Source organism: Strix uralensis, chromosome 2 (assembly GCF_047716275.1).
Source record: "Strix uralensis isolate ZFMK-TIS-50842 chromosome 2, bStrUra1, whole genome shotgun sequence".
Lineage (NCBI taxonomy): Eukaryota > Metazoa > Chordata > Aves > Strigiformes > Strigidae > Strix > Strix uralensis.
In genome coordinates, this window is record NC_133973.1 from 21091790 (window position 1) to 21117203 (window position 25414).

Consider the following 25414-nt stretch of genomic DNA (forward strand, 5'->3'; position numbering starts at 1 on the left):
AGGTACTCTTCTATCCCCACAATCATATGCTATGAATTGCTTTGCAAGTCGTTGGCATTTTTTCTTCCTTTGAATAAGGCAGATTTTAAGTCTTGTCTGCACTTATTTGTATTATTTACAAGTATTGTAAGTACTAGTTTTGTGTAATACTTACCCATATCATATATAGTTTCATGCATGTCCAATCAAGTTTGGCATATTCACTCAACAGGGTTCAATTCAAACAGGTTTTTTCTCTGTGCTAGTAAGCAGCACAACCATGGTATTAAAATAGAAATGATGGGATTTGCACTGAGACACACGATAATTTCATTCAAGATGGGAAAAATATAGATGACACCCACTTTATTTTTAGGCTGCAAAACTGACTAAAATAATCTGAAGAATACCAGAGGGGAAATATGCCCTTTATGAAGACAAATAAATGCACATGCTAAGATTGTACATTGTGATGCACATTTTATAAACCAAACTTTTGTTCACTGGCATAAACTGAACCACAACCAGATAACCTGTATGGGAAGAATGATCTAGTAAGATGGCATTGTATTTTTTCCTCTAAATGTTATTTTAGATAATGAGAAATTCTATTTAAGTTGTTTTTTCTTCCATTTAACATACATTTGAACTGTCAGTGTAGTTGCACAGTATTATTGTCTTAGGCTGCTACTGGACAATAAAGCTACAGACAGAAATAAAATAGTAATACTTGTGACAGGCTACATTTAAAATGTTTGATCAGACTGATCAATGGGCCTTTGCTTCAAAAGCTAAGTTGAGGTTCAAGGAAGGAAAAGATGATGGTTGTTCCAACAGTTTGTCCATATCTCACTGAACTGGAAGGCATCTGGGATGCAGCCCCAGTCTTAATACAGCTTCCACATACAAAAAAATGCTTTTTGCTTCTCAGACTCCATGATAGAAATTCACATCTATCTTTTTCTTTCAAAAAATATTTCTGTTAGAGTCTATACACTTAACTTACACCTTGATTTTATTTTAAATTTCAGAAGCATTCTAAAAACTTATTATTATTTGACAATTAATATTTAAATAACAATAGTTATGTCAGTTACTGTAAATTAGCTGTTACAGGAATGGTTTTTTTAAATTTTTTTTTTTTTTAACATCTGTTAATGCGCCTTGAACTCTGTGTGCTACTGGTTTGTTGGGGTTTTTTTCTTTTCCATTTACACAATTGCCTTCTGGGTTTTGTGTTTCCTCGAGCTCTTTTTACCCAGAGTACATACCTCTGAAAGTAATCTCATTCAGGTTGATTCAGTCCTCGTTTCTGTTCAATTTGAAGTTATTTTATTTGGCTCACAGCAGAACACCACACAGTCTCTCACTGAGTTATTGAGGATTTTCACCCCATATCAGCAGCTCATCAGCAATTACTTTTCTGCACACAGATCCTTAAAGATCCAGGACATGATGATTTGTTACACTTTCTGTGCTGAAACAATCATGAAGGGAAGCTCCTTAAAAAAGTTTCTACCAGAAAGAGAGTGGAGAGATGAGCACTTCTAATAATGGCAGATCCTTCACTTCCACCTCAAAAATTGAAAATAGTAATATTTTTAGGTCCAGGCACTATGAAAGTGTACATTTACAGCCTTTATTTAAATCTTTGGATATATTAAAATCCTCAGCTTGCCTGACCTTTATACTGCAATCCTCCTATAAACTAATCATCTAGCTTTTGGAATGGCTTCATAACATCTGATGTTAGATCTGGTAAAATTTGTCTTTAATTTGTTTCCCACTGCCAACGGAAATTTAAATAAAGTATTCTATTTTTGGTGATATAGGTGGATTTATATTCACATGACAAGGTGTGACTGTAGTTTATGGGAGGTATTAAAAATTTCAGTTAGGTTTAGTATGCATCTTTTACAAATTTGTTTCAGTAGATATATTATACATATTTTTAATAATTTGTTTCATGGTTTGTTTTTTTTCCAAGCAGCTCTCGATCCTAAACAAAATTAGGATTTCTCATTCTGTTCCTTTATATCACATGGTGCCAGTCAACAAGGGCTTAATTTTTTAGGGTGACTAAAAGAAAAATGGTATTCTGTTTTACTATAGTTTTTAATCGTTAGGAACTCCAGTCTTTTACCATTAAGTCTTCCTGTGGTATACAGAGAGGCTGAAAGTGAGCCTTTAGTAGCATCTTCTCCATTTTTAGGTTAAAGAAAAGCAAATCCATGCTACCAGTGAAAAAAGACCCAAGCTGTCTTCACCCTTGCTAAGTGTGAAAATAGGAGTGAAGGAAAGCATGCTGCAGAGTCATTCACACTTACTGTATGCCAGTTAGCTCTAACTCAGAGAGAATTTATCTCCCCTAGCCAATAAACTCTTAACCCCTGGTAATACAACACTGAGGGGATTTGCCATCTTGAATCACAGGTCGCTTTAGGACTTCTTTATCATATTTGACTGAGCAATGTGGAAATGCTCACACAATCTGGCAAGCCTCCATCTTCTCAGAGAAGCTGCAATTTCAGAAGGCTGAAGTCCATGGGTACAACTATGTTATCAAACTGGCTTCTGGGTGGGTTTGGAATACAGTTGTCTCAGGTCTAGTTAATCCAGACTGGGAATTCTGTATCATGCAGATAGAAGAGACCTTTCCTCTTCCTTTACTGTTTTCCTACACAGTAGTCACTGTCCTTCAGTCATATCCTTTGGAATTGTTTTCCATTCAGTTGGGTAATTCTCTAAAAATATGGTGTTGAAACACTTTTCTGGATTATATTTCTCCTTGACTTGCTCTGGTTTTATTCCTCCAGCATTTACTGACTGATAGTTAATCTCAACATTAAGCCTTCTAAAAGCAGCTGGAACGGCAGTGACTGTACCACCTGCTGTTAGTCTAGGGCTGCTGTGATTATATTGCATTCAATTTCAGTTCCTGTTTCAGAGTCAGCTTTTGACTGATTGTTTCCTATATCACTAGCCAGTGTGTTGCAGAACCTTAGATTTTAAATGTAAACTACATCCATATTTATAAACCACACTAAAAAGGTTCTTCTTTTCAGATGACCTAATCTGCTTGGAGAAACATTGTAGAAGCTGGACAAATCTGTCAGCAACATCTTAGCTAGCTTAAGTGCTAGCTCAGATGTCTCTTCATGGCACTGTGCCATGCAGATATTGTCATGTTTTCAGGGGTTTCTTGTTTGCCCTTGTAAGAGTTTTGTCATCTAGATGCAAAGTCATGACTGTAATTGTGGTGTGGATTTTTTCTTATTTCTATATGCAATATATCACATCATTCTGTCCTGAGAATATCTGAATGTTCTGTGATTGTCTTTCACTTTTAATTATAAATAATTTTTTAATGCTTTTATCCTAAAGCACTATTTCTTTATAACCTGTTATTCCATTTCTAAATATTTGCAATTCAACTTTTGCCACTGCTGCTGTTTTCTTTTTAGAAGCACAATTTTCACCAGCCCTGCAAATATCAGCTGTTCATTGCAAAGACATTTCTTTCTATTCTCTAAAGTTAAATTTTCTTGGATCTAACAATCACTTATACAACAAAACATTCAGGTTCTGGTCCACCTGGTAATTCTCTTATCCCTATGACTCTACTGTACTGAATATGCTGTGATATAACAATCAGCACTCTTGCTTGTCACCTAGTTTCTTCAAAAAAATAACCTTCACTTTCCCTAAGGAACACTGTTCACTGTGTCCCTGATTAAAAACAAAATGTCTTTTTCTGGCTACCTTCATGTTCCTTATGACGTACAATGTTGAGCTCTACTGCTCCTGGATCTACTGCCTATCATTGTGAACGTATTCTTCTACTTGCCCTTCTCTGCACTCAAATTGTTCCTTGCTATCATTTGCTCTGAGAGTTGTCTAAAAGAAAACAACAGGTTCAGAATTTAATGTAGTAAGTTCATTTTCTTCAAAAACCCCAGGAAGTTTTGCTCATCCACACAAAAAACTAGTGTAGAGAGGCCAGGTATATGAAATTTCTCTTTCCACCTTTTTATCAAACCTCGCCTCCACCCCCTCCCAAAAGATTTCTCACTCCTTAGAAGATTCTTTGCCATTTAAAACAAAAATAGACACCAGCCTGAGTATCATGAAACTTCATAACAGAGTAATCTTAGCAGTGTCATCACAACTACTGCTTCATTTCATCATATTCCAATGTAACAGCTTCATTCTCCATTTAGCTTGAGTGCTGGCAAACTTCATTTCTACACGTACCCACGCTTCAGCACAATATAATGCAAACTCCTACACTTTCTAACCATCTCTACAATATGCTCATTTACTCCCTTAATACTGCTAAGAAATGAAAAAAATAAATGCTCTAAGTGGGAGTAGTTCTACTAATTTATTGCAATGAAATAATATTCTAATGCATTGTAACACATTCTTAAAATGTAATTTTCATATTCATAAAGACAATAACTGTCAAGATATTTTAACAGACTCCTGTTGTCTTTTATCACATTATCTTTTTTAAGATACATGAACACAAGCATTCTGGCTTTCAAAAGTGGCAAGCTGCTTTGGAAACCTTGGCTTTTAAGGATCAGGTGAGCCACTTCTTGATCTCAAACTCTCTAAGACAACTTAATTTTTTCCTCTGAGCTCTAAGGAACTACTATCCAAAATCATTTAAGCTCATTTCCTACCCACGGATCAGAGGTAAGGTGTACTGGGTCTGGTTCGGATGGAATTTTCTTCATAGCAGCCCATATGATGCTGTGTTTTGGATTCATGACCAAACCAGTGTGGATAACACACCAGTACATTGGCTATTGCTAAGCAGTGCTTGCACAGTGTCAAGGCTTTCTCCGTTTCTTGCTCTGCACTGCCATCAAGTAGGCTGGGGGTGGCCAAGAGTTTGGATTGGGGCAAAATTGGGACAGCTGACCCCAGCTGACCAAAGGGATATTTCATACTATATGGCACTGTGCTCAGCAATAAAACTTGGCAGTTGTTCTCCCCAAGTAGATATTGCTCGGAGACTGGCTGGGCATTGGTCTGCTGGTGGGAGGGGGTGAGTGATTGCTTTTTCATCGCTTTTTGATTTTGGGTTTTTTTCATTCTATTTCCTTCACTTATTAAACTGTCTGAACCTTTATCCATGAGTTTTTCTCAGTTTTGCCCTTCCAATTCCCTCCCCCACCCCACCGCAGGGGAGTGAGTGAGCATAAGAACCCATTAGTAAGAAACAAAATTGCAGCTAAAGACTTAGCCCAGGTTATCTATCCCTATATGTCATACCATGGGCCTCAAGGAAAGATAAGAGCTGGCCAGACAGCTACTGATAGTCGTGTAGCATAATTGTGAAATCAGCAGATCTGACCGACATAAAAAATTAAACTTAACTACAGATGTCAGAAGAACTATTCTAAAAGATATTCATGGAAAGCTCTCTATGAAAACAAGATTTCTATCTCCTACAATTTTTTCTTTAGATGCTAGAAACATCACAAATGTTATAAGGCATTTATAAGTTATTGCTATTCAGCTCAGGGAGAAAAAAAAAATAAAAATTCTGTCCGTCTGTATACCTTCCCCCCAACTTTTCCAGATGTAAAGTCATACTTCAATATTTCTCTGTATAGTTTTCTTGCATTTTTCCCATTGCTTTTCATGCTATGTCATAGGTTTACTACAAGGTATTATCTCATTGAAAGGGTCTATTAAACTGTAAGTAACAGTGAATCTCTAATTTATATGCATACACTAGGATGGAGTTAAGCTTGGTCATCATCTACTGTCTGATACCATCTCCACTCAATTATGTAATAGGAAACAGAGCGTGTGAAGGTGGAGACATAAGTCCATTCATCATTGCTACTCGATTTCACATTACTTAAATGCTAACGCTCTCAGTCCTCCCAACAATACAGCCTGTCTGCCTCCCTGTCTGCATAACTAATCTAAAGCATGTATTTCCTACATTTATTTCTGTTGCAAGCAGAAACATTATTTTCTTTGCTTCTCTGACTTTCATTTTGTACAAGCTTATTCCTTCTGTCTGAGGATTGTTTGTCTACATGTATACCTACATCTTAAATTCAGATGCTTACTAGAATTGTTAAATGTCCTACAAGAAGTTGTTTACCATTTCACCCCAATCAGAAATATTCTCAAATGATTTTTGTAACTCACAAAGTGCCTCTGCTTGTTTGTGTAGATTAGAATCTGAGGATGAATCACCACAGAATGGTGTAAACTGGGTTTATACTTAAATTCAATATCTGGAGTCTGGCTTCCACAAAACAAGTCAAAGGGTAAATACAGCTAACAAGGAAGGAGTTGTATGTCTACAACATCAGCAAGACCCAAAAGTGCCAGCCTTTTGTATGGCAATTCTATCACCATTAAAGAGAACTGAAGTTTTCTGTACTAATGAATGCTCTTAAACTGACATACGTGACACTGTAATTAAAATCCCATACCTTGTGCAGTGCGAATTTCAGAGTTTTCCTCTAAATGTCTTTATACTGAGAAAGGAAAAGGTTAGGAGTTGTTTTCATGGAATTGATATTACAGCTAGGTATACCAAAAGGTATGATGTTTTGATTAGAGACACATCCTGTCTCTAAACTTACCTGCAAGTTCTCAAGAGGAAGAAAATGCAGAACTTATGGGCAGCTGCTATACCCAAACATGTTTCCACAAGCTCACCTGAGGCATCGTGTCTATCACGGAAGCTCTCAGGAGCTTTGCAAGTACAGTGCCCTCTCATAACCCTTGCCTAGCGCACGAGTATCTTTGAAAGCTTTCAAGATGATAGGGACTTACATAAATGCCAAGTACTCTTACATGTAAAAAATCGAAAGTCATCTAAAGAAACACATTCTCCTGCTGAGGGATGAATAATCCTGAGGTTGGAATACACTTTCTAATTTTGTAGTATGACATGAAAGTGTTACTACTTGATGAAAGCACTAGGGACACGTACCCATCAACTAAAGTTGCCGGGGGAGGGGAATCTCAATCCATTCCACTCCTACCGGTTTGATGCCAGTGCCAGCAATAGATGCCCAGAGCCTGAAGAGGGATCACAGGTCAGCAGGAGAGCACCTGAAGAGCAGCACAAATGAATTCCAGCCACTCCAGTCAGTAAGTCAGCTTCATCGACGGCCCAACTTAAATGTCTCTATGCAAACACACGTAGCATGGGGAATAAACAAGAGGAGTTGGAGAGGTGAGCATGCCTGCAGGGCTACGATCTTATCGGCATCATAGAGACGTAGTGGGATGGCTCCTATGACTGGAGTCTTGGAATGGAAGGATACAGACTCTTTAGAAAAGGCAGGTGGGGGAAACAAGGAGGGGTGTTTGCCCTCTATGTCAATAACCAGCTGGAGGGCATGAGGCTTTGCCTGGGGATGGATGAGGAGCTGACTGAGAGCCTGTGGCTTAGGACTGAAGGGAGGGCAGGGACAGGTAACATCATAGTGGTGGTCTGCTACAGGCCACCCAACCAGAAAGACTGAGCGGATGAGGCCCTCTATAGACAGGAGCAGCCTCACGTTCACAAGCCCTGGTCCTCATGAGGAACTTTAGCCACTCCGATATCTGTTGGAGGGACAACACAGCAGGGCACAAGCAAGCCAGGAGGTTCCTGGAATGTGTTGATGATAAATTCCTTCTCCAAGTGATAGAAGAACCAACAAGGAGAGGTGCTATGCTGGACCTTGTTCTCACCAACAAGGAGGGGTTGGTGGGGAGTGTGAAACTCAAGGGCAGCCTTGGCTGTAGTGACCATGAAATGGTGGAGTTCAAGATCCTTAGGGCAGTGAGGAGGATGCACAGCAACCTCACTACCCTGGACTTCAGGAGAGCAGACTTTGGCCTTTTTAGGGATCTGCTTGGCAGAGTAGCATGGGATAAAAGCCCTGGAGGGAAGAGGGGCCGAAGAAAGCTGGCGAATATTCAAGGATCACCTTCTCCAAGCTCAGGAGTAATGCATCCCAACAAAGAAAGTCAGGCAAAAACACCAGGAGGTCTGCATGGATGAACAAGGAGCTCCTGGACAAACTCAAACACAAAAAGGAAGACTCAGAGGGTGGAAACAAGGACAGGTAGCCTGGGAGGAATACAGAGAAGTTGTCTGAACAGCCAGAGATCAGGTTAGGAAAGCCAAAGCCCTGATAGAACTAAATCTGACCCGGGATGTCAAGGGCAACAAGAAAAGCTTCTATAGGTAAGTCAGTGATAAAAGGAAGACTAGGGGAAATGTGTGCCCTGTCTGGAAGGAAAAGGGAGACCTGGTTATGGGGGACATGGAGAAGGCTGAGGTACTTTTTTGCTTCAGTCTTCACTAGCAAGTGCTTCAGCCACACCTCCCAAGTCGCAGAAGGCAAAGGCAGGGACTGGGAGAATGAAGAACCACCCACTGTAGATCAAGTTCAGGACCATTTAAGGAACCTGAAGGGGCACAAGTCCATGGGACCCGATGAGATGCATCCGTGGGTCCTGAGGGAACTGGCAGAAGAAGTGGCTAAGCCATTATCCATCATATTTGAGAAGTCATGGCAGTCTGGTGAAGTCCCCACTGACTGGAAAAGGGAAAACATGACTCCTATTGTTAAAAAAAGGAAAAAAGACCCAGGGAACTAAAGGCCTGTCAGTTTCACCTCTGTGCTTGGCAAGATCACGAAGTGGATCCTCCTGGAAACTATGCTAGGGCACATGGAAATAAGGAGGTGATTGGTGACAGCCAACATGGGTTCACTGAGAGCAAATCATGCCTGTATAAATTTGGTGGCCTTCTACGATGAGGTTACAGCATTGGTAGATAAGGGAAGAGCAACTTAAACCATCTACCTGGATTTGTGCAAAGCGTTTGACACTGTCTTGTATGACATCCTTGTCTCTAAATGGGAGAGACATGAATTTAATGGATCCTTGGTGGATAAGGAATTTGCTGGATGGTGGCACTCAAAAAGTTGCGGTCAATCGTTTGATGTCCAAGTGGATAGAAGTGACGAGTGGTGTTCCTCAGGGGTTAGTATGAGGCTGTTGCTCTTTAACATCTTTGTTGGAGACATGGACAGTGGGACTGAGTGCATCCTCAGCAAGTTTGCCAACACCACCAAGCTGTGTGGTGCGGTTGACACGCTGGAGGGAAGGGATGTCATCCAGAGGGACCTGGACAGGGTGGAGAGGTGGGACTGTGCAAACCTCATGAAGTTCAACAAGGCCAAGTGCAAGGTCCTGCACATGGGTCAGGGCAATCCCAATCACAAACACAGGCTGGGTGAGGAGTGGATTGAGAGCAGCCCTGCAGAGAAGGACTTGGGGGTGTTGGTTGACAAGAAGGTCAACATGACTCAGAAGTGTGTGTTTGCAGTCTAAAAAGCCAACCGTATTCTGGGCTGCATCAGAAGTGTGACCAGCAGGTTGAGAAAGGTGATTCTCTTCCTCTACTCCGCTCTCATGAGAACTCACCTGGAGTACTGTGTCCAGCTCTGGGGCACCCAACATCAGAAGGACATGGACCTGTTGGAGCAAGTCCAGAGGAGGGCCATGAGGATGATCGGGGGCTGGAGCACCTCCCTTATGAGGACAGGCTGAGAGAATTGGGATTGTTCAGCCTGGAGAAGAGAAGGCTCTGGGGAGACCTTATAGCAGCCTTCCAGTACCTAAAGGGGGCTACAGGAAAGGTGGGGAGGGACTTTTTACAAGGGCATGTAGTGATAGGACAAGGGCTAATGGCTTTAAACTGAAAGAGGGTAGATTTAGATTAGCTACAAGGATGAAATTCTTCACTGTGAGGGTGGTGAAACACTGGAGCAGGTTTCCCAGAGGGGTTGTGGATGTCCCCTCCCTGGAAGTCTTCAAGGCCAGGTTGAACAGGGCTTTGAGCAACCTGATCTAGCGGAAGGTGTCCCTGCCAATGGCAGGGCGGATGGAACAAAATGGTCTTTAAGGTCCCTTCCAATCCAAACTATTCTTTGATTCTATGATTAGCATCAGGCATATGTCTCATCAAAATCTGGCATGTCAGTTTTTGGCGAACTTATAATGATCAATGTCAGCACAGAACTTGTTTTACTATCAACAGACCTGTAAACTTCCCTGTTAAGGTCAAGAGCAGGTATTTTACATTTGAACTTGTCTGACTAAGAAAAACTGTTAGGTATGTATACATCATGTTCTGTTTCTCTTCCTTTTTATAGTCTGATTGCACATTATTATATTGATGAGATTAAACACCTTTGACATCAACAGCCATTGTTCAGTTGTACATGTCTCCTTTACAAGTCAATATCCTGTTCCATATGTATCTATATTCACTACCAAAAGGGAATATGAGAAGACAGCTGCTATAGCAAGCTGAATGAAGGTTCTTTTCAGTCTTCTCTTTATCAATCATCTCTGTGTTTCCATGCTACACCCTTTTTGTTATACATCTGCATTCATATTTATGTCTCTCTGTGTTTATTGCCCACTCAAAATCCTTAAGAAGTACCACCAGTGAAGATAAAATAAAATAACCTATATTAATTTAAAATCATATCTGCCAGTTCTACATTGTTGCACATTGTGCTTCTTCCAAAAGCAGCTATATAATTATAGGTACTTGGGTGCATAAAGTGATACAGAGGTTTCTATGGCAATTATTCATTTTAATTGAAAATTGTGTAGGGAAAAACTCGTTTCATGTGCAGCATGCAATTTGCATTTGTTTCCAAAGAATCTGAACTTGCTCAGGGTGAGCTGTGAATTCATATTTTCCAGGAAGACACAATCTTTAAAATTCTGTCTGGGGGGTGGGAAACTGAGGGGGGTCTTGCTAAGGTTATTAACCCTATTAAAATTTAAGACCATTTATCCATTTATACAACTAGACTATCTATTTTTTACTGTCAGGTAAAGAGTTTACGCTTAAAATGAAAGAAGAAGAGTTAAAAATCAAATTAATACACAATGTCCTTGAAGATACAAGGTAGAGGAACCAGAAAAAAAGAAGTACCAGAAAGGACAACAGAGAGACAGCATGCTGAAAGAGGCAGGTCATCAATGAGACCAAATCCACAAGATCAAACATTTGTATTTTCACGTATTTTAGCTACTGTACGTTAAAATAATAATGAAGACAAAGTTAGTTCCAGCTTTACTATATTTTAGAGTGTCAAAATAAGAGCTGGAGGGAAGCAACTGTTTTACCTTGCTTATCTAATAAAATAAAGCTATAACTTATTTTTTCCTACGGGAAAACAGAATTTCTTTCCTCCACCAAATCCCGTCACACCAATGAGTTGAACCCATTTTAGCCCTAAATTTACAGCAAAGACCAAATCAACTACTTCAAGTGATGAGGACCTAGAAACAACCTCTGAACTGTGGTTTCATATTCACAAAATTTATAGCATTGCCTTTTCTGAAACAAAACTCTACTCATTTTCTATCTATATCATCATAAGACTGTATAGGCTAGGTGCCAAAAATGTCTCAAGTTAAAAATAGTCCTTATCTCTTTCATAAATATTAAATAAATATTAAATTGTTGGGAGGGTGCAGGAGGTGCATGCCACAAAATCCTCCTAACTGAGCAAAACCTGTACTTAAAAACATATGGCCATGGCAGTATGTGGGGAGAACCAGAAGAATAATTTTAACAATGTAGCTTTGATATTAGTATATTTGGCTCATTGCATTTCCATACTCATTTAGAATATCTAAAACAGAAAAAGGAAGAATATGACTCCTAACTTCAATGTCAATGATTGCACTACAGTTCAGAAGAAAGCAAAATGACATGAACATGCTTTTCATAATATATGTCATCTGTTTTGAATAAAATGGTGACTAATAATAAACCCCTTGTCGAAAAGCATGGGGACTGGGAAGCAGATATTCCCTTCATGTGACCAAGTTACTCTTTTTTCTTGGCCCATGGCAAGTTCTATTTTGTTCAGAAAATATTTTTGCAAGACAGGGGAACCAACTTGCTTGAGAAAGAAGTGTGAACATGAAAAGGGTCCCACCAAGGACGATCTAGCGGCAGAGGGCTTTTCACTGCATGGATAATTTGCTCTATTTTTGGCACCTGTTCTGCCATATGCTGACAGCTGTCATCTCCCTCACCTTCTGCTGCAGTTTGGACCCTCTTTTGATACTTACCTGCCTCCCTTTGTTTTACTACCTGACTCTCTCATAATTATTAAAACATAGAGCGATCACCAGAAAGGTTTCCAGACATAAAAGAAATATACGTCATTCCAATGTGTGTCATTCTTATGAGTACATATATAGAAAATAACTTACTGAAGGGAAGTAAAGTTAAAGGCATGTAAATTTTATTTAGTTCTGAACATGGTAACATTCACAGTTACTCAGCTCTGATGATCCATAAACACTACTGGTGGTGCTCCTCTTCTAAGGTTCTGTTTCTTACACAGAACTTAACCCTACACCATTGTGTACCCTACACCTACTCATCAGTTTTCATGAATTTTCAGGGTTTGAGAAACATAGCTATTAAACAGCAGTTTTCATGGTGTTGAAGGGAGAGTAAGATCTGAAGGTTGGTTTTGGCTGACATTAAGAGACAGGTTTGAAAAGACTCTGGCTGAGGCACTGTTCTCAATAAATTAAATGTAATGACTGGATCTAGTAGGAAGCTGCTTTTTATAGCCAAATTGTATGCCTGGCTGGGAGAAGTGGGAAAGTAAAAAAAAAAAAAAAAAGAGGAAGCCTTTACAGTTGCGCTTGCCATCGTTTACTGAGAAAACCGTCAAGATATCAGAGCCATAAATATCCGTCTCCATTTTGGCTCAATAACGCAAGCATCAAAAGCATGTAAAGGAAAACTCTTTCTTGCTTTTAAGAATACATATACACGCAGAAAAAACTGCCAATAAAAGCTGTAACTTCATTTTCAGAAACGACAGAATGTTTTTTATGTAGGACTTGGATGCACTGCTCACTCCCCTCAGTATACTCAAATCTGGAAATGTCACACAGAATACAAAGCTTCGGCCATGTAAGAAAGACTAAATTACTCTGATTGTAGAAGCTAAAGCTTTTCTTGACCACATAAAGACAATTCCTGTCTAACAGATGCACAGTAATCCCTCTGTAAAATGAATCATCAAGTATTCCTTAAAGTCTTGGGACAAGCTAAAAGTTCAATAAAGAGTGCAGTCCTTTAAATTTACACACTTCAGCTCCTCACACTTCCTGTGGGGAATATAAATTGCTTCGAAGTACTTACTATGCTGCATACAATTCAAATTCTATTGCTTCAATTCATTATATTAAAAAGTAATACAAACTTCAATTATTCGTTGTAAAAGTACAGATTTAGTTAAAGTATACAGAAAATTCAATTCACACCAAAATGGTTACAAAGTTCAAATTAATCTATTTGTAGTCCTCCCACGTCCTTCTCGGCACCCTTTAAAATGTCACTTATTTTATAAAAGATATAGATTTTGTGAGTATTGATGTGCTCTATCTACAGAAAAGTTCTCTCTGCTTTTAGTTTTGCAGACATTATTTACCCATCCCAAATCACTAACAATTACAGCTAAAATAAAGGGTCCATATGAGTAAAGGTTACAGGACTAGACTTACAGCTCAAAAGTTTGCACCTTATAAACCTCTCGTCTTCAATCCTACATTCAAAAGGTACTTATGATTTCAAAGAAATTGCAAATCAAATGATTACACGCTACAGGAAATTAGATAAAAGAGAAAGGAACCACTTCAACACCATCAAGAGATTCTATTCAGCTATTATATTAATAGCAAAAAAACCATATTTTGATTGCAGCTTCTGCAGGTATAAAATGACAGGTTTTAGACTCTACTTTTATTGAAGTGCACAGATCCACAAAGCATTTTCAGTCCTACAAGGTGTTTCAAAGTCTTGTAATCATTCAGCAAAGCATTTGGACAGCACTTCTTTAATTTTAAGCAGAGGAATAACTGCACTTGTTAAAATATGTTCTAGAGTACGTAGCACCTTTCAAAATAAATTCAAGCAGTAGAATTAGGTATAAAATACTGCTGAACTTCTGTACCACTGAAATCAACACCAAAGCTTTTGCATTTTTGAAGCCAAGCGGTGAATTTATTCCTCATAACTTTAGTTTTAATTTCTTTATGGAATCTAATGTAATCTTTATGTTAACATTCTATTATGTAAAATGTAATACTTTTTAATTTCAGATTAAGATAAACATCTGAGAAATATATGCTACTGCCATGATAACGCCCTTCTTGTTGTTAGGAATGGATATATTCCATCTTTTTCCCCTCTAATTTAACTAAAATTAAAAAATCTGTGCACAGTATAATTGGAAAAATCAGGGCACTAAACCGGAGCATTTTTATTAGCTATTAAGAACACCTACTACAGTAACTGCGTATTGCACTAACAACCAAACTGCAGTACACTTGAAACAAATAGTGGGATTATATACTTATAAATATAAAAAAATATATAAAATATATATTTGCATACACACAGACACACTAATAAAAGCAAGTCACAAGGTTTATGGACTGCTTCTTCCATTGCTAGCCTCTCATCACCCATAAATGCTCTTCCAAGTTATTTTGCAACTATGTTTTCCAAATTAGCTTGCAATAAGAATTTCAAATATTATTTTCCTTTAATAATGAAATACAATTTTATACACAAGAGACTACTACAGTGAACTCCCCTCCAAAAAAGATTATAAAATAATTATATCTGAAAACACATATTCCTAGCATATATTTTCACATTAAAATATTAAAGGGAAATGGCTTTAAACATTTCTTTCTTAGAAAAAATGATGCAGAACCATAAGTTTAGGAAACGATTTACCTTTCTTGTCATCGAAGTACAGTGTCTGTTGAGCTGGATTTGACCACTGGAGGGAGGTGTTATCATTTTGATCGACCCTGCAGGTCAAATTTGCTGTTCCCCCTTCAACAACCGTGACGTTCTGTGTAAGTGGAAACTGCCCTTGGCTGCCTGAGGAGGGAGGGGAGGGATGGAGAAGGGAAGTGGGTAAGAGAAAAAAAGAAAGGATTTAAGTTGTAGAACTGAATTTATTGCAGCAGCTTCCCACATGACAGAGCCTGTATTCAGTGTGATCTATTCTGACCAAAGAAAGGTAGTACAATAAATTGAAAAAAAATGTATTTGCAATATATTCTCTGTATCTGAGAAACGGATAGATTAATTAAGAAATAACGATTTTTTTTTTCCTCTGTCTTTTTTTCCCCCCTGTAAGTCATACTAATTAGTTCCAAAGAAGTACTCTGCAATTTTATCTCCTCAGACATACCCATACATCCAGGATATGCCTCTGCATAGGGCTCACATGCTACATACCTACATGGATGTCTCAGTACAGATGATATAGTTGAATGGCTGTTGAAAACATCACTGAAAGCGTAACATAAAAATCCACACAGTATTTTTAAAATAGAGGGACAGGGCAGTCTTGATTCTCTGTTTCTTTTTATGCTTTTTAAAGAACTCTCAGGACAATGTTTTTCCTGTCAGATTTGGAAAGTTGGAGACCAAAGGTAGTGTCAATCTAATAATTGATGCATCCTCTGTTGAGGGAATATAACCTGATCTCATATGAAAATGGAAGTGATGATGTAGTAGGTCTCTTTCACATCTCTGATTTTATCCCAGAGCATTATGAATCACATTAAGTGCTTGCTGAAAAGTCACTGGGAAGATTTCCAAATACCTCTACACAATACAGGAGCAGTATCACACAGGTTCTTGAATCACAAGCATTTTCAATAGCATAGTTAGACTAAAGTGTTTACGTATTGTGAGAATAGCACACCCCTTGTCAAACCACACAACACATTCTAACAAACAGTATCGCAAGAAGGGAGCACAGTAAAAACATGGAAGTAATTTTTAACATGGGTGGGGAAAGAAAAGTTCTTCAATAATAAGCAAGACACATCAACATCTGGGAGATATATTAATTTACTCAAGTACACAATACAAAAGAAAGACAATGCAACAGTCTAAATCAAATATATGCTTCTTTCGTCCCCTCTTTTCACACAGGTTTGGTTAAAACAAGAAGTGTTCAAGGGCAGGTAGAGCAGTTAGCATAAGAAATAAAATGCTGAGATTGACATTCAAGTGGGATGTGTCAGAAGTGAAAATCTCTACAGTCCTGCAGGAGTGAACAAGCTTATAGACGTGTCATCAAGGAAATTATATATACAATATCCACTAATTATACCAATAAGGAATCACAAATCCAGCATAAAACCTTCACAGAAACATCTGCTCTTGTCAGTTGTTTCCACCTAAGTTAAACTGAGGAATGTCTTCTGTATGGAAAACATGATAATATAGACGTCTATTGTCTATTATACAGGTTTTCAGATGACCAGAGTAAGGAATTATTAAATAAAGGATTAACACCTGAACTTCTATTTGACCTGCTGATATTGCCAAAAATGTAATTCTAGGCAGGTTTTGACAGCTGTCCATTTCCCTATGTAAAATAATTTTGATGGCCTTAGGCCTGCTACATAAGCATCTACATCACTGAAACAATTAGCATTTAGGTAGTCTAATACTCTCCACTGTCTTGGCTTAAATAAATAAATAAATAAATAAATAAAGGATTTCCATCAAAATGCAAATCTGAACAACTGGTATAATTTTTCTAGAAATATCAACTTCCTGCAGATGTCTAAAGATCAAAATTTACTATGTACTGATATTTACTATAAGAGGGTATTTACTATCAACAGGATAACAGATATAGTAAATAAAAAATAAGGAATATTGAAAACACCATGGCTAATTTAAATGGTGCAAACAATAAATGCCAAAATTCTCATGACATCCTCTGTATCTGACACTTCATTAATCAAACCCTGCTTCTTGAAAACCACATGCTGAGAAACACTTGATGAGTGAAAAATCATAAACAAGGATGGGAAAAAAAAAAGAAAACAGAAAAGATTTGTCATTTCCTTCCATTTCTCCTCTTTCAATTCCAATGTGTCAAGGAACCTCAAGATATTGCATAAATTGCTTATCGCTTAAATTAGAATTTTAAAAGTCCAGAAAAATGCACACAGCCTGTTATTACTTCCACTAAATTACAGGCATCTTACCAAAGAAATAACCTTCTAAAGTATGAGCTGTGGATAAGAGGCTATGTGGACTAAAATATTTTTTTGCATACAAGAAGCATTAAACAGAATTCAGTGCCAGAGATTAGCACAGTGAAATCTTTCATTTACATTAAAGATGAGGAATGGAAGATAGTGTAATAAAGAACTTCTTCAATGATTTAGGACCCTATTAACACAATTTGGGAGATCTCCCCAGAACTACCCTGCATCGCTTTTCTGATATTACAGTTCTTATCATGAAGGTGTCAGTGTATATGTATTTGCTAATGATTGTCAAGTCACAGACTTATTTGTCCAGAAGACTGGTTAGTAGGTAATTTTTTCTGATCAATCATTTAAATGGAAACCATAAGAGGTCAGAAGAACTTTCTTTGCTCTGGCCACTCTACTGTGTGCTGATGTTTTGACAAGAATTAATCTGGCATATAAAAGTGAAACCAAAGTATTCATCCTATCCCTTACCAATATAGAAGCTTTGTGGATCTGGAGAAGATGCACATAGCTTCATAGAAAGCTTGTAGTGGAGAAAGAGGCACAGAGAAAACGAGCCATTTAATCTGGAAACTAGCCCAAGTGGAAAGAAGGGAGCCTGTGTGGAACAGAGAAAAACAGAAAAAAGCAAGGCCAAAAGAATGGATACTGCACACCTCTTAGTAAAGACCAAAATTATTAGTAAGTGATGGGAAAACTAGGACAGAGAAACATTTATGAGATTTACTTTAGTGCTTTTATCAGCATCTACCTTGGATTATTGAAGTAGGAACTTTGGGGCTGAAAGGACTGGAGAAGATTGTAAAAGCCTGTACCAGATAGATGAACATTATAGAAAGCATCAACATTGTGCCATTTAACACAGCATTGGAAGTGTCAAAGAAGCGGCTTTATGCCACTAAAGATTAGATCTGGTTCCTGGAGGGACTGACAGTACTCTGTGGGGGAGGCCTCATTTCGGCTAAGTAGGTAGGTAGCACATGCCCAGAACACATGACAGAGAAGCCGGTAGCCCATGGAAGCACTCAGTGGGATGAGGAACCCAGGCTACCACTGATGCAGACAAGCTGTTCTCAGCCATGTCAGCTACCACCGTTGGGCTGCGGGGGCAGCAGGCTCCTGCTGCAGTGCAGTGACCCAAGGCTGGAGGCCGCTGCCTGGAATCACATCATCACTCCCCAAGGGACTTCCTTTGGAAAAACCCTTATGCCTGGGATAACTTATTACCACTGCAAAAAACCATTCATACTCCCAGCATTGAGTACGCTGGTTCTGATCCATGGAAGTAGTCCCATTAAATCAAGAATGTTTGGTGATGAGCCTTCAATAAGAAGGCAAGCCTAAAGGCCCTGCCAGACTGAGGCCAGTATGTTAAAAGAAATACAGTTTTCATCATCATTTCAACAACTGGATGTTACCAATGTGGTTCTCTAGTATGAATGGTTCTTAATATAGTTACTAAACTCCCATTTCTTAATTTCTTCCTTAACTCTGTGAAGCAGAGATTGAACAAGACAATGTCCTCTAACAAAAGCATTCCACCTTAAGAAGTGTAGCAATGGAAAACTTAGTGACACCTTCGGTAACTTATTTCAGAGAGCAACGGTCATCATTGTTTAAACAAGAAAACAGAATTTTACTCCTGGTCTGAATTTGTCTCACTGCAGCACCTAGCATCCACTGGCTCTTGTTACATCTTTTTCCTTGCTCTGAAGAGCCCTCTATTATCAAATTTCTCTTTCTTTTGCAGGCACTTAGAGACTGTGATCATGTCACCCATTAACCTTCTCTTTGATAATCTAAATAAATTGAGCTCCTAAATCTTCCTGTAAAAATCATATTTTTCTAATCCTTAAATTACTCTGTGGCTCTTCTCTGTGCCCTCTTCAATTTGTCATCTTTTTTCTCAAGTGTGGAGCCCAGACCTGGAAACTCCACTGTAGCAGTCACAGAAGGAAAACCTACAGAGGTGATGCCACTTCTCTACCAGCACTTCATATTCTTGTTTGCACACCTAAACGAGTCCCACTGGCCTCAGGGTCAGATGGGGACCCAAGTTTGATGGACGGTCTACCATGATGCTGGTGTTTTTTCTCAGACACCACTCCAAAGACAAACCCCCATTCTAGTTCTCTGCCTGTAGCTCTTAGATGTACATCCCTATGTTTCACTGCACTGAAATGTATCTTTCTCTGAGCCCAGTGACCTATGCTCTTTATTATTTCATATATCCACAGTCTTTGTGGCATCTGCAAATACTGCTGGCAACAAATTGTGTTTCCCAGGGTGTTTCTAAAAACCAACTCTGAAAACCATCGAAATAGTACAGTACCAATTGCATTTCCCTATGCAGACAAATGCACAGAAACATGACTGTTCAATGGTGAGTTCTTATTTATCATTACAATTTCACCTTATTTTTCCAAACAGGTCTGATCTGCTTAATGCTTGTAAGGTTGGTTTTGAATCGGTTTTGGTTATTATTCAAGCTGTCATGCTATTTTAAGTCAAAGGCCTTACAGGAGTTTAAAAGATTTTAAAGATTATAGTTACCTTTTCCAGACATAACTGTAATTTAAGAAGTCATGAAAATATTAAATTTGTAACATAGTCATTTATAAATATATTCAAAAAGCATACTGGAAAGAAATTAATTCCTAATAAAGCTTTGTTTTGAAACAGAGCATGATAGAAGTTTCTTTTAAGGCATAAAATTAAGATAGAAATGAATATCCGTATCTCCTTTAATGGTGGTGATGGCAGTCAGACATAATCCTATGAAACTAAGGGAAATCTCAGATTTCAAAATTTTGCAAATATTTGAAAAACATTCCTAAATCTATCACTGACTTCTCACATGACCTCAAGCAATCTATTTAATCTATGCTTTGCTAACCAATCTACACAAAAGAAATAATGATGCTTATTCAACTTGTAAAAAGATTTGGATTAAAAAGTATACAATTTTTTTTTTTTCACTTTTTATATACGTGTTTCCACTTCTTTCTCAGCTGATTTCAGCCCATACTGCTGCTGATATGGGACAGAGAAATGTACTTATAGGGAACAGGGACTTGAAACTGTGATAAAATAAATGCTTTCATTGCATATATTGTTCAAATCACATGTATCCTCTGGTTTGTGCATATATAATGCTAAACAACACTTCTATACTCATCCTTATTCTACAAATGATTTGAGATCATTTCTATTCTCCCCATCTAAACATAGCTCCCTTCTAATCAAGTTAATTTAAAAAATATATAAATGTCTTTGTGGAATTTTTTTGATATTGGATGTGCAAATTTTGGACACCATCAAGAAATATAATCAAAAAGCGGATTTCCAAGAATTTTAAGACAACTTCCAGATTTTAGGAATGAATCCAAGTTTACCTAAATCTCTTTAATTTCTGAATTGGACTCACCAATGTCACAAATACAAAAATTCTTGCATTGTACTTAATTTTGCTTGTTGAAACCCAAAAATGATGATGGCAGTAACAAAACTGCACTCATAGCAATAGCAAACAATACTGAACAAAATTGTTCTTTACTACAGTAAATTTCCTACATGGTCAGTATTCATGAGCAGAAAGGAATAACGAATGTAGCATATGACTTAATTAATTTACATTAAATTTTAACATCCAGTGGAAAATCTCTAAGCACTTCCTGCACTGCTCATCAGTGCATTAAGCACTTCCCAGATACATCACTTTTTAGTCTGCATTGTGCTAGCTGAACAAACCAAGAAGCTTTTATTTGATTCTCACTGGATGGCCCCTCCATTCCCAGAACAATTTGGCAGCCCTTCTCTTCCTTAAACACGAGCAGCCAGGACACTACACACCACTCCAGAAACTTTAGCAGTACATTATACAGTAGCACTAGTAATTCCTTATTTCAAGTTGCAGGTATGGGAAAGATGCCCAGATTTGGTACTTGTACTAAGGGCAGATACTGATACTTGCTTTAGGAGATGCACCAGGAGAAAAACTATCACATGGGTTTACATGATGATGGTGGGACACTGGGCTTGCAAAGGCAAGAGCGCTCTTGAACGTATGCATCCACATGCACTTTAGACTTTTGCTGCCTGTTGGCTTTTAGAGAATGCAGAAAAAAACAGCTGGCTGATCAGTGCCAGGAATATAGGAATTATTCCTATTTAGCTGAAAAAACAGAAGGTGGGAGTGTAAGCTGGGGGTGGGGAGTAGGTAAGAAGGTAAGATGGGACAGGGGAGGGGGGTGAAAGTTGTATCTTTCACATGAGTTTAATTTGGATCAAAGAGAAATCACTCCCTCACAGCTACTTAGTAAGTATTGAAGGGACATTTTATAAACTTCTAGAAAATGCAGAACATGTAAATAATATGTACTTTTCTGAACACAGCTTTTTAGGTAAGTTCAATGCAATTTACTTCCTACTTTACTATTAACTGAGGTGACTGACAGGTATGGTTAAGATCACGAATGTGATTCAGATGATCACCTTTCTACAGACAGGACTACCCATCCAGCTTGCTTCCCTTCTTCGCAAGAAATGGATGGCAGTGGTACTTCTACCCTCCGCTGGCAGGTCAGGTCAATCAGACACATATATATCCACTACAGGATATACAATTACATTCTGTTCCACCACCAGACTTTGAGGAAAGCCAAACAATTTTACTGTCTGTCTGGAATACACTAATAAAAAAAGAATGAGAAAAAAAAAGTACTGATGGCCCACATTACAATTCTCTTGTATCTGAAGAGGAAGCAAGAAGTGTCAGTGGAAAACACTACAAGGTTCTATAAAGATAAATTACAATAAGCAATGAAGCTATTGCAAAAAGAAGGTGGCATCTAGCTATCACCGTCACCATGCTGTATGCCAGTCCCTCTGCTCATTTTAGGAAGCTTTGTTAGCAAAATTATTTCAACTATTTTGACTAGATGGAGCTATAGTTAAGTATATTCTACCACAGTTTGTTTTTGCGATGCTTTGTGGAGGACCAATACTGCTTTCCAGTAGAATTGACAGGCTCGTATCTCATTAGCCACAAGCTGTTTTCAGTCAAGAAAGGCTTTTTTTTTTTTCACTCAGAAATCATGGCTCAACTGCTTTTACAGATTTTAAAACTGATTTTTATCTCAGTATGTGACAAGACTATGCAGGATAATTATCATTATTTGGTCCAGTTTGGAAACATTCATCGTGTGAGTTCATCTCATGTTTATTTGTTTATGTTTGTGGTTTTTTTTTTTTTACTTTTTGCAATTAAAATGAAAGCTCTTTAATGAGTTCAACACTTCCATTTGATGCTTAGGTTACATATTCTAATCAATTTACCAGGCTAATTATAAATGTGACTTGGTGCCTGTAAGCACCAAGAAAACATTATCCTCTCTTTACTTTTGTTTCTGCAGAGGTCTGTTTTTGTAGGAAACAGTTATGTTATAAATTAAGAGAATTTCACAGTATCAGTGCAGCAAGCTTTGCCTACTCATGTCACTGTATATCAGACAGCCATAAAAAGAAATGGCTGTGGATAGAGAAAAGGGACTGGACAAGAGGTTGACAGCAGTGAATTAGCAATCTTTTTGCACATCGACTCCAACTTCTCCTGCAAGCCTGGCTGCCCAGCATCCCTATGAGGTAAATGAAGTTTATAAGCATATGCAAAGGAAAGAATAGGGCCTACAGTTCTATTTGTTCTCACACAGAAAGCCTATAGCAGAGATTTATCCTTCTCAGTCTTGCATAGTACCACAAAGCCATGGGCCTTTTATTTGTTACCTTTACAGCATCCTGTCAGCCAAAACCAGAGCCCACAAAAATTGCAAAACTGTATGAGAGGAAACAAAGAAAATAAGTCTTGAGCAAATTCTTTTTCAAATCAGTCAGACTTTTTTTAATATTGACTTCAGTAGGATCAAGCCCTAAGAGAAAAAAAAAAAGTAAATATTTGGGTGACAGGGCAAGCAACTTACTACTTCAAATAGCAGCTTGCATCTGTAGAGAGAATACATTAGTTTTGTTCTTTCTTAGCAAAGAAACTAAAACATTAGAAACAAAAGCCAGTACAATGAGACATCTAAATACACTGAATCAGTTTGCTGGCTTTCTCTCTTAATTTATATATGAAATAATTCAAACATCTCTCCAAGGAGATGAAGTGCTATTAGCTTGTCTTTATCTGATTTAAAAAAAAAAAATGATACTGTGAACTGCATTTCAGCAGGGATAAACAGATATCTGCATTACTGTGCAACTAGTGTTTCTTCTAACTTTTCAATAGGAATCAATTCTCTTTATTTTTTCAGCACAGATACCATATAGAAGGTTAGTGTCCTGGAAATTATGGAAGAGGAAACTACAGAAAAAGTTGTTGGCCCTATTTTTTTTTTTTTTAATTTCTAAGAACAGTCTTAAGAGTGTGATAAAATATTGACCACAGATTAAAAAAGACATTTTAACTCTTTATACATTAACTACCTGCTTTTCTTTATTCTAAAAGACAAGATGACAATGTGGCCTGAACACTAAAGAGTATTCATACAGCATTTTTAAAGAAAGAGAAGTTTGCCTGGGCATAATTTGATATGCAGAGTCTTTGACTGGGTCGATTGGCTTTTCCTAACTTGTTGTCTTAAATGGCAATAATTTAGTCCCATGTCTGGATGGCATATACTTTTTAAAGTTTATTCCAGAAAGAATGTCCTGTAAATTGTTTGCTCACTGAAGAAACATTGTTTAAAAGAGAAAAAAAAAAAAAAAGAAGCAAAGAAAAAAAATTGTGTGCTCTGGTAACCATTACATGCTCCGGTAACAAAACCACTTGCAGAGAAAATCTGAGTTTTTAAGAACACTGCAGAAAGTTACTACAGAATGACAGAGTTTTAGGAGAGAGTGAAGAAATAAGTCAGAAAATATCTGTTACCCCCAAACTGTGCATTTAAGGTTGCTGGGCTTTTTTAAATGTTTAAGTAATTACTAAAATAATCCAAAGGATAAGAGTACGCTGGTACAGCTGCTGATTTCAGACTATAGAATTTATGTTAGACAGCAATAATAGAGAAGAAAGAAGCCTTTGTTCCTTCCTTCACTGCCAGTGTTTCAGGTGTATGTTTCTACAACAGTTAAGATATATCTGATTTGGACTATATTTCAGTGAAAGAGATTGCAGATATAGATTTGAGAAAAGTACAATTATTCCATAAACAGGAAAATGTGTGTGAGAGACAAAGGAATAAAAAGTATGCACAGTGCTATTTCCTAGGAACCTTGCATAAATTACTATTTTTTACTCTTTTCAGACTACCACCATGGTATTATTTGCTTGTGAATGGAGAAGAGCATTCAGTGATTTTATTTATTTAGTTAGTTAGAAAGGGAAAAAAGGTATTCCCCTGCACCACTCTAAATTCCCAACAGAAGTTACAAACCCCAAAATAATTAAAGTGAACTTCATCTTCCCACAACTCTGATAACAGACTGCTGAATTTTCTGGTTCTTATAAGGGCAAATATGGTTTTGAGTGTTGCGTCACTTTTTGCTTTTTAAGCGTTATGGTCAATTCTTTGTTCCTCAACACACTGTAAAGCCCTTTTTCTCTAAAAGCATGAAGGTACCCAATCCAACATGAGGAATAAGGAATTGGGCACATTCATTTCTTCAAGGATCTGGGCCTCACCATCACCGTATTTCCCTTCCTAATCTGTAAAATGAGAATAATGGCATTTTCTTACTTTACATCAGTACTCCAAGAAGAAAATTCACCAAAAAAAATACACAGAAGCCAGATAATAGGGTAATGGAAGAAATATCTAAAGCTATGATGGAGACAAATATACACAACACCTACAACCCTATCAAATCTACCTCTTGCTATGAAGTTAGAACATTCCACGCGCTTTCTTCTCCCCCAAATCCAAACATTTCATCAAACTAACTGGTACTTCTTGCCAGTTAACACAACTAAAAAAAGTAAGGCAGATCACCTCTTATAAAAGTTAGTTGAAGAACATCCATTGGTTTAAGTCAGTATCAGGCATATCAACATCACACCATTTATGTACTTGGCCATCTGTGCTACTGAAAGGACTTTCTGTTACAATTTATTACTTCCTGGTTCAATCTTCTCTGCCTAACAAACAAACTAAAGTTTTGGACATGTCATTTTAAATGAAAATTAAAGAGTTGTAAACACATGACTTATCAGACTTTTAAAGACTGACCAACAACTACACTACACCGGGCACTTGGAGGTGCACAAGCAGACAGAGTAGCTCAGGGCTTTGACTTT

General features: G+C 37.8%; 1 protein-coding gene across 5 annotated transcripts in view; it reads right to left on the bottom strand.

Annotated features, from left to right (window-relative positions):
* Nucleotides 1-25414, bottom strand: part of CADM2 (cell adhesion molecule 2) — a 691822-nt gene that overhangs the window by 180279 nt on the left and 486129 nt on the right. For all 5 annotated transcript variants that reach the window (XR_012627403.1, XM_074857862.1, XM_074857868.1 and 2 more), the window contains one exon: nucleotides 14822-14971. Coding sequence is in view for 3 of the 5 variants with exons in the window: in XM_074857862.1 (XP_074713963.1) it covers nucleotides 14822-14971 (150 nt within the window). In the remaining 2 variants the exon portion in view is untranslated. The remainder of the gene's footprint in view (nucleotides 1-14821; nucleotides 14972-25414) is intronic.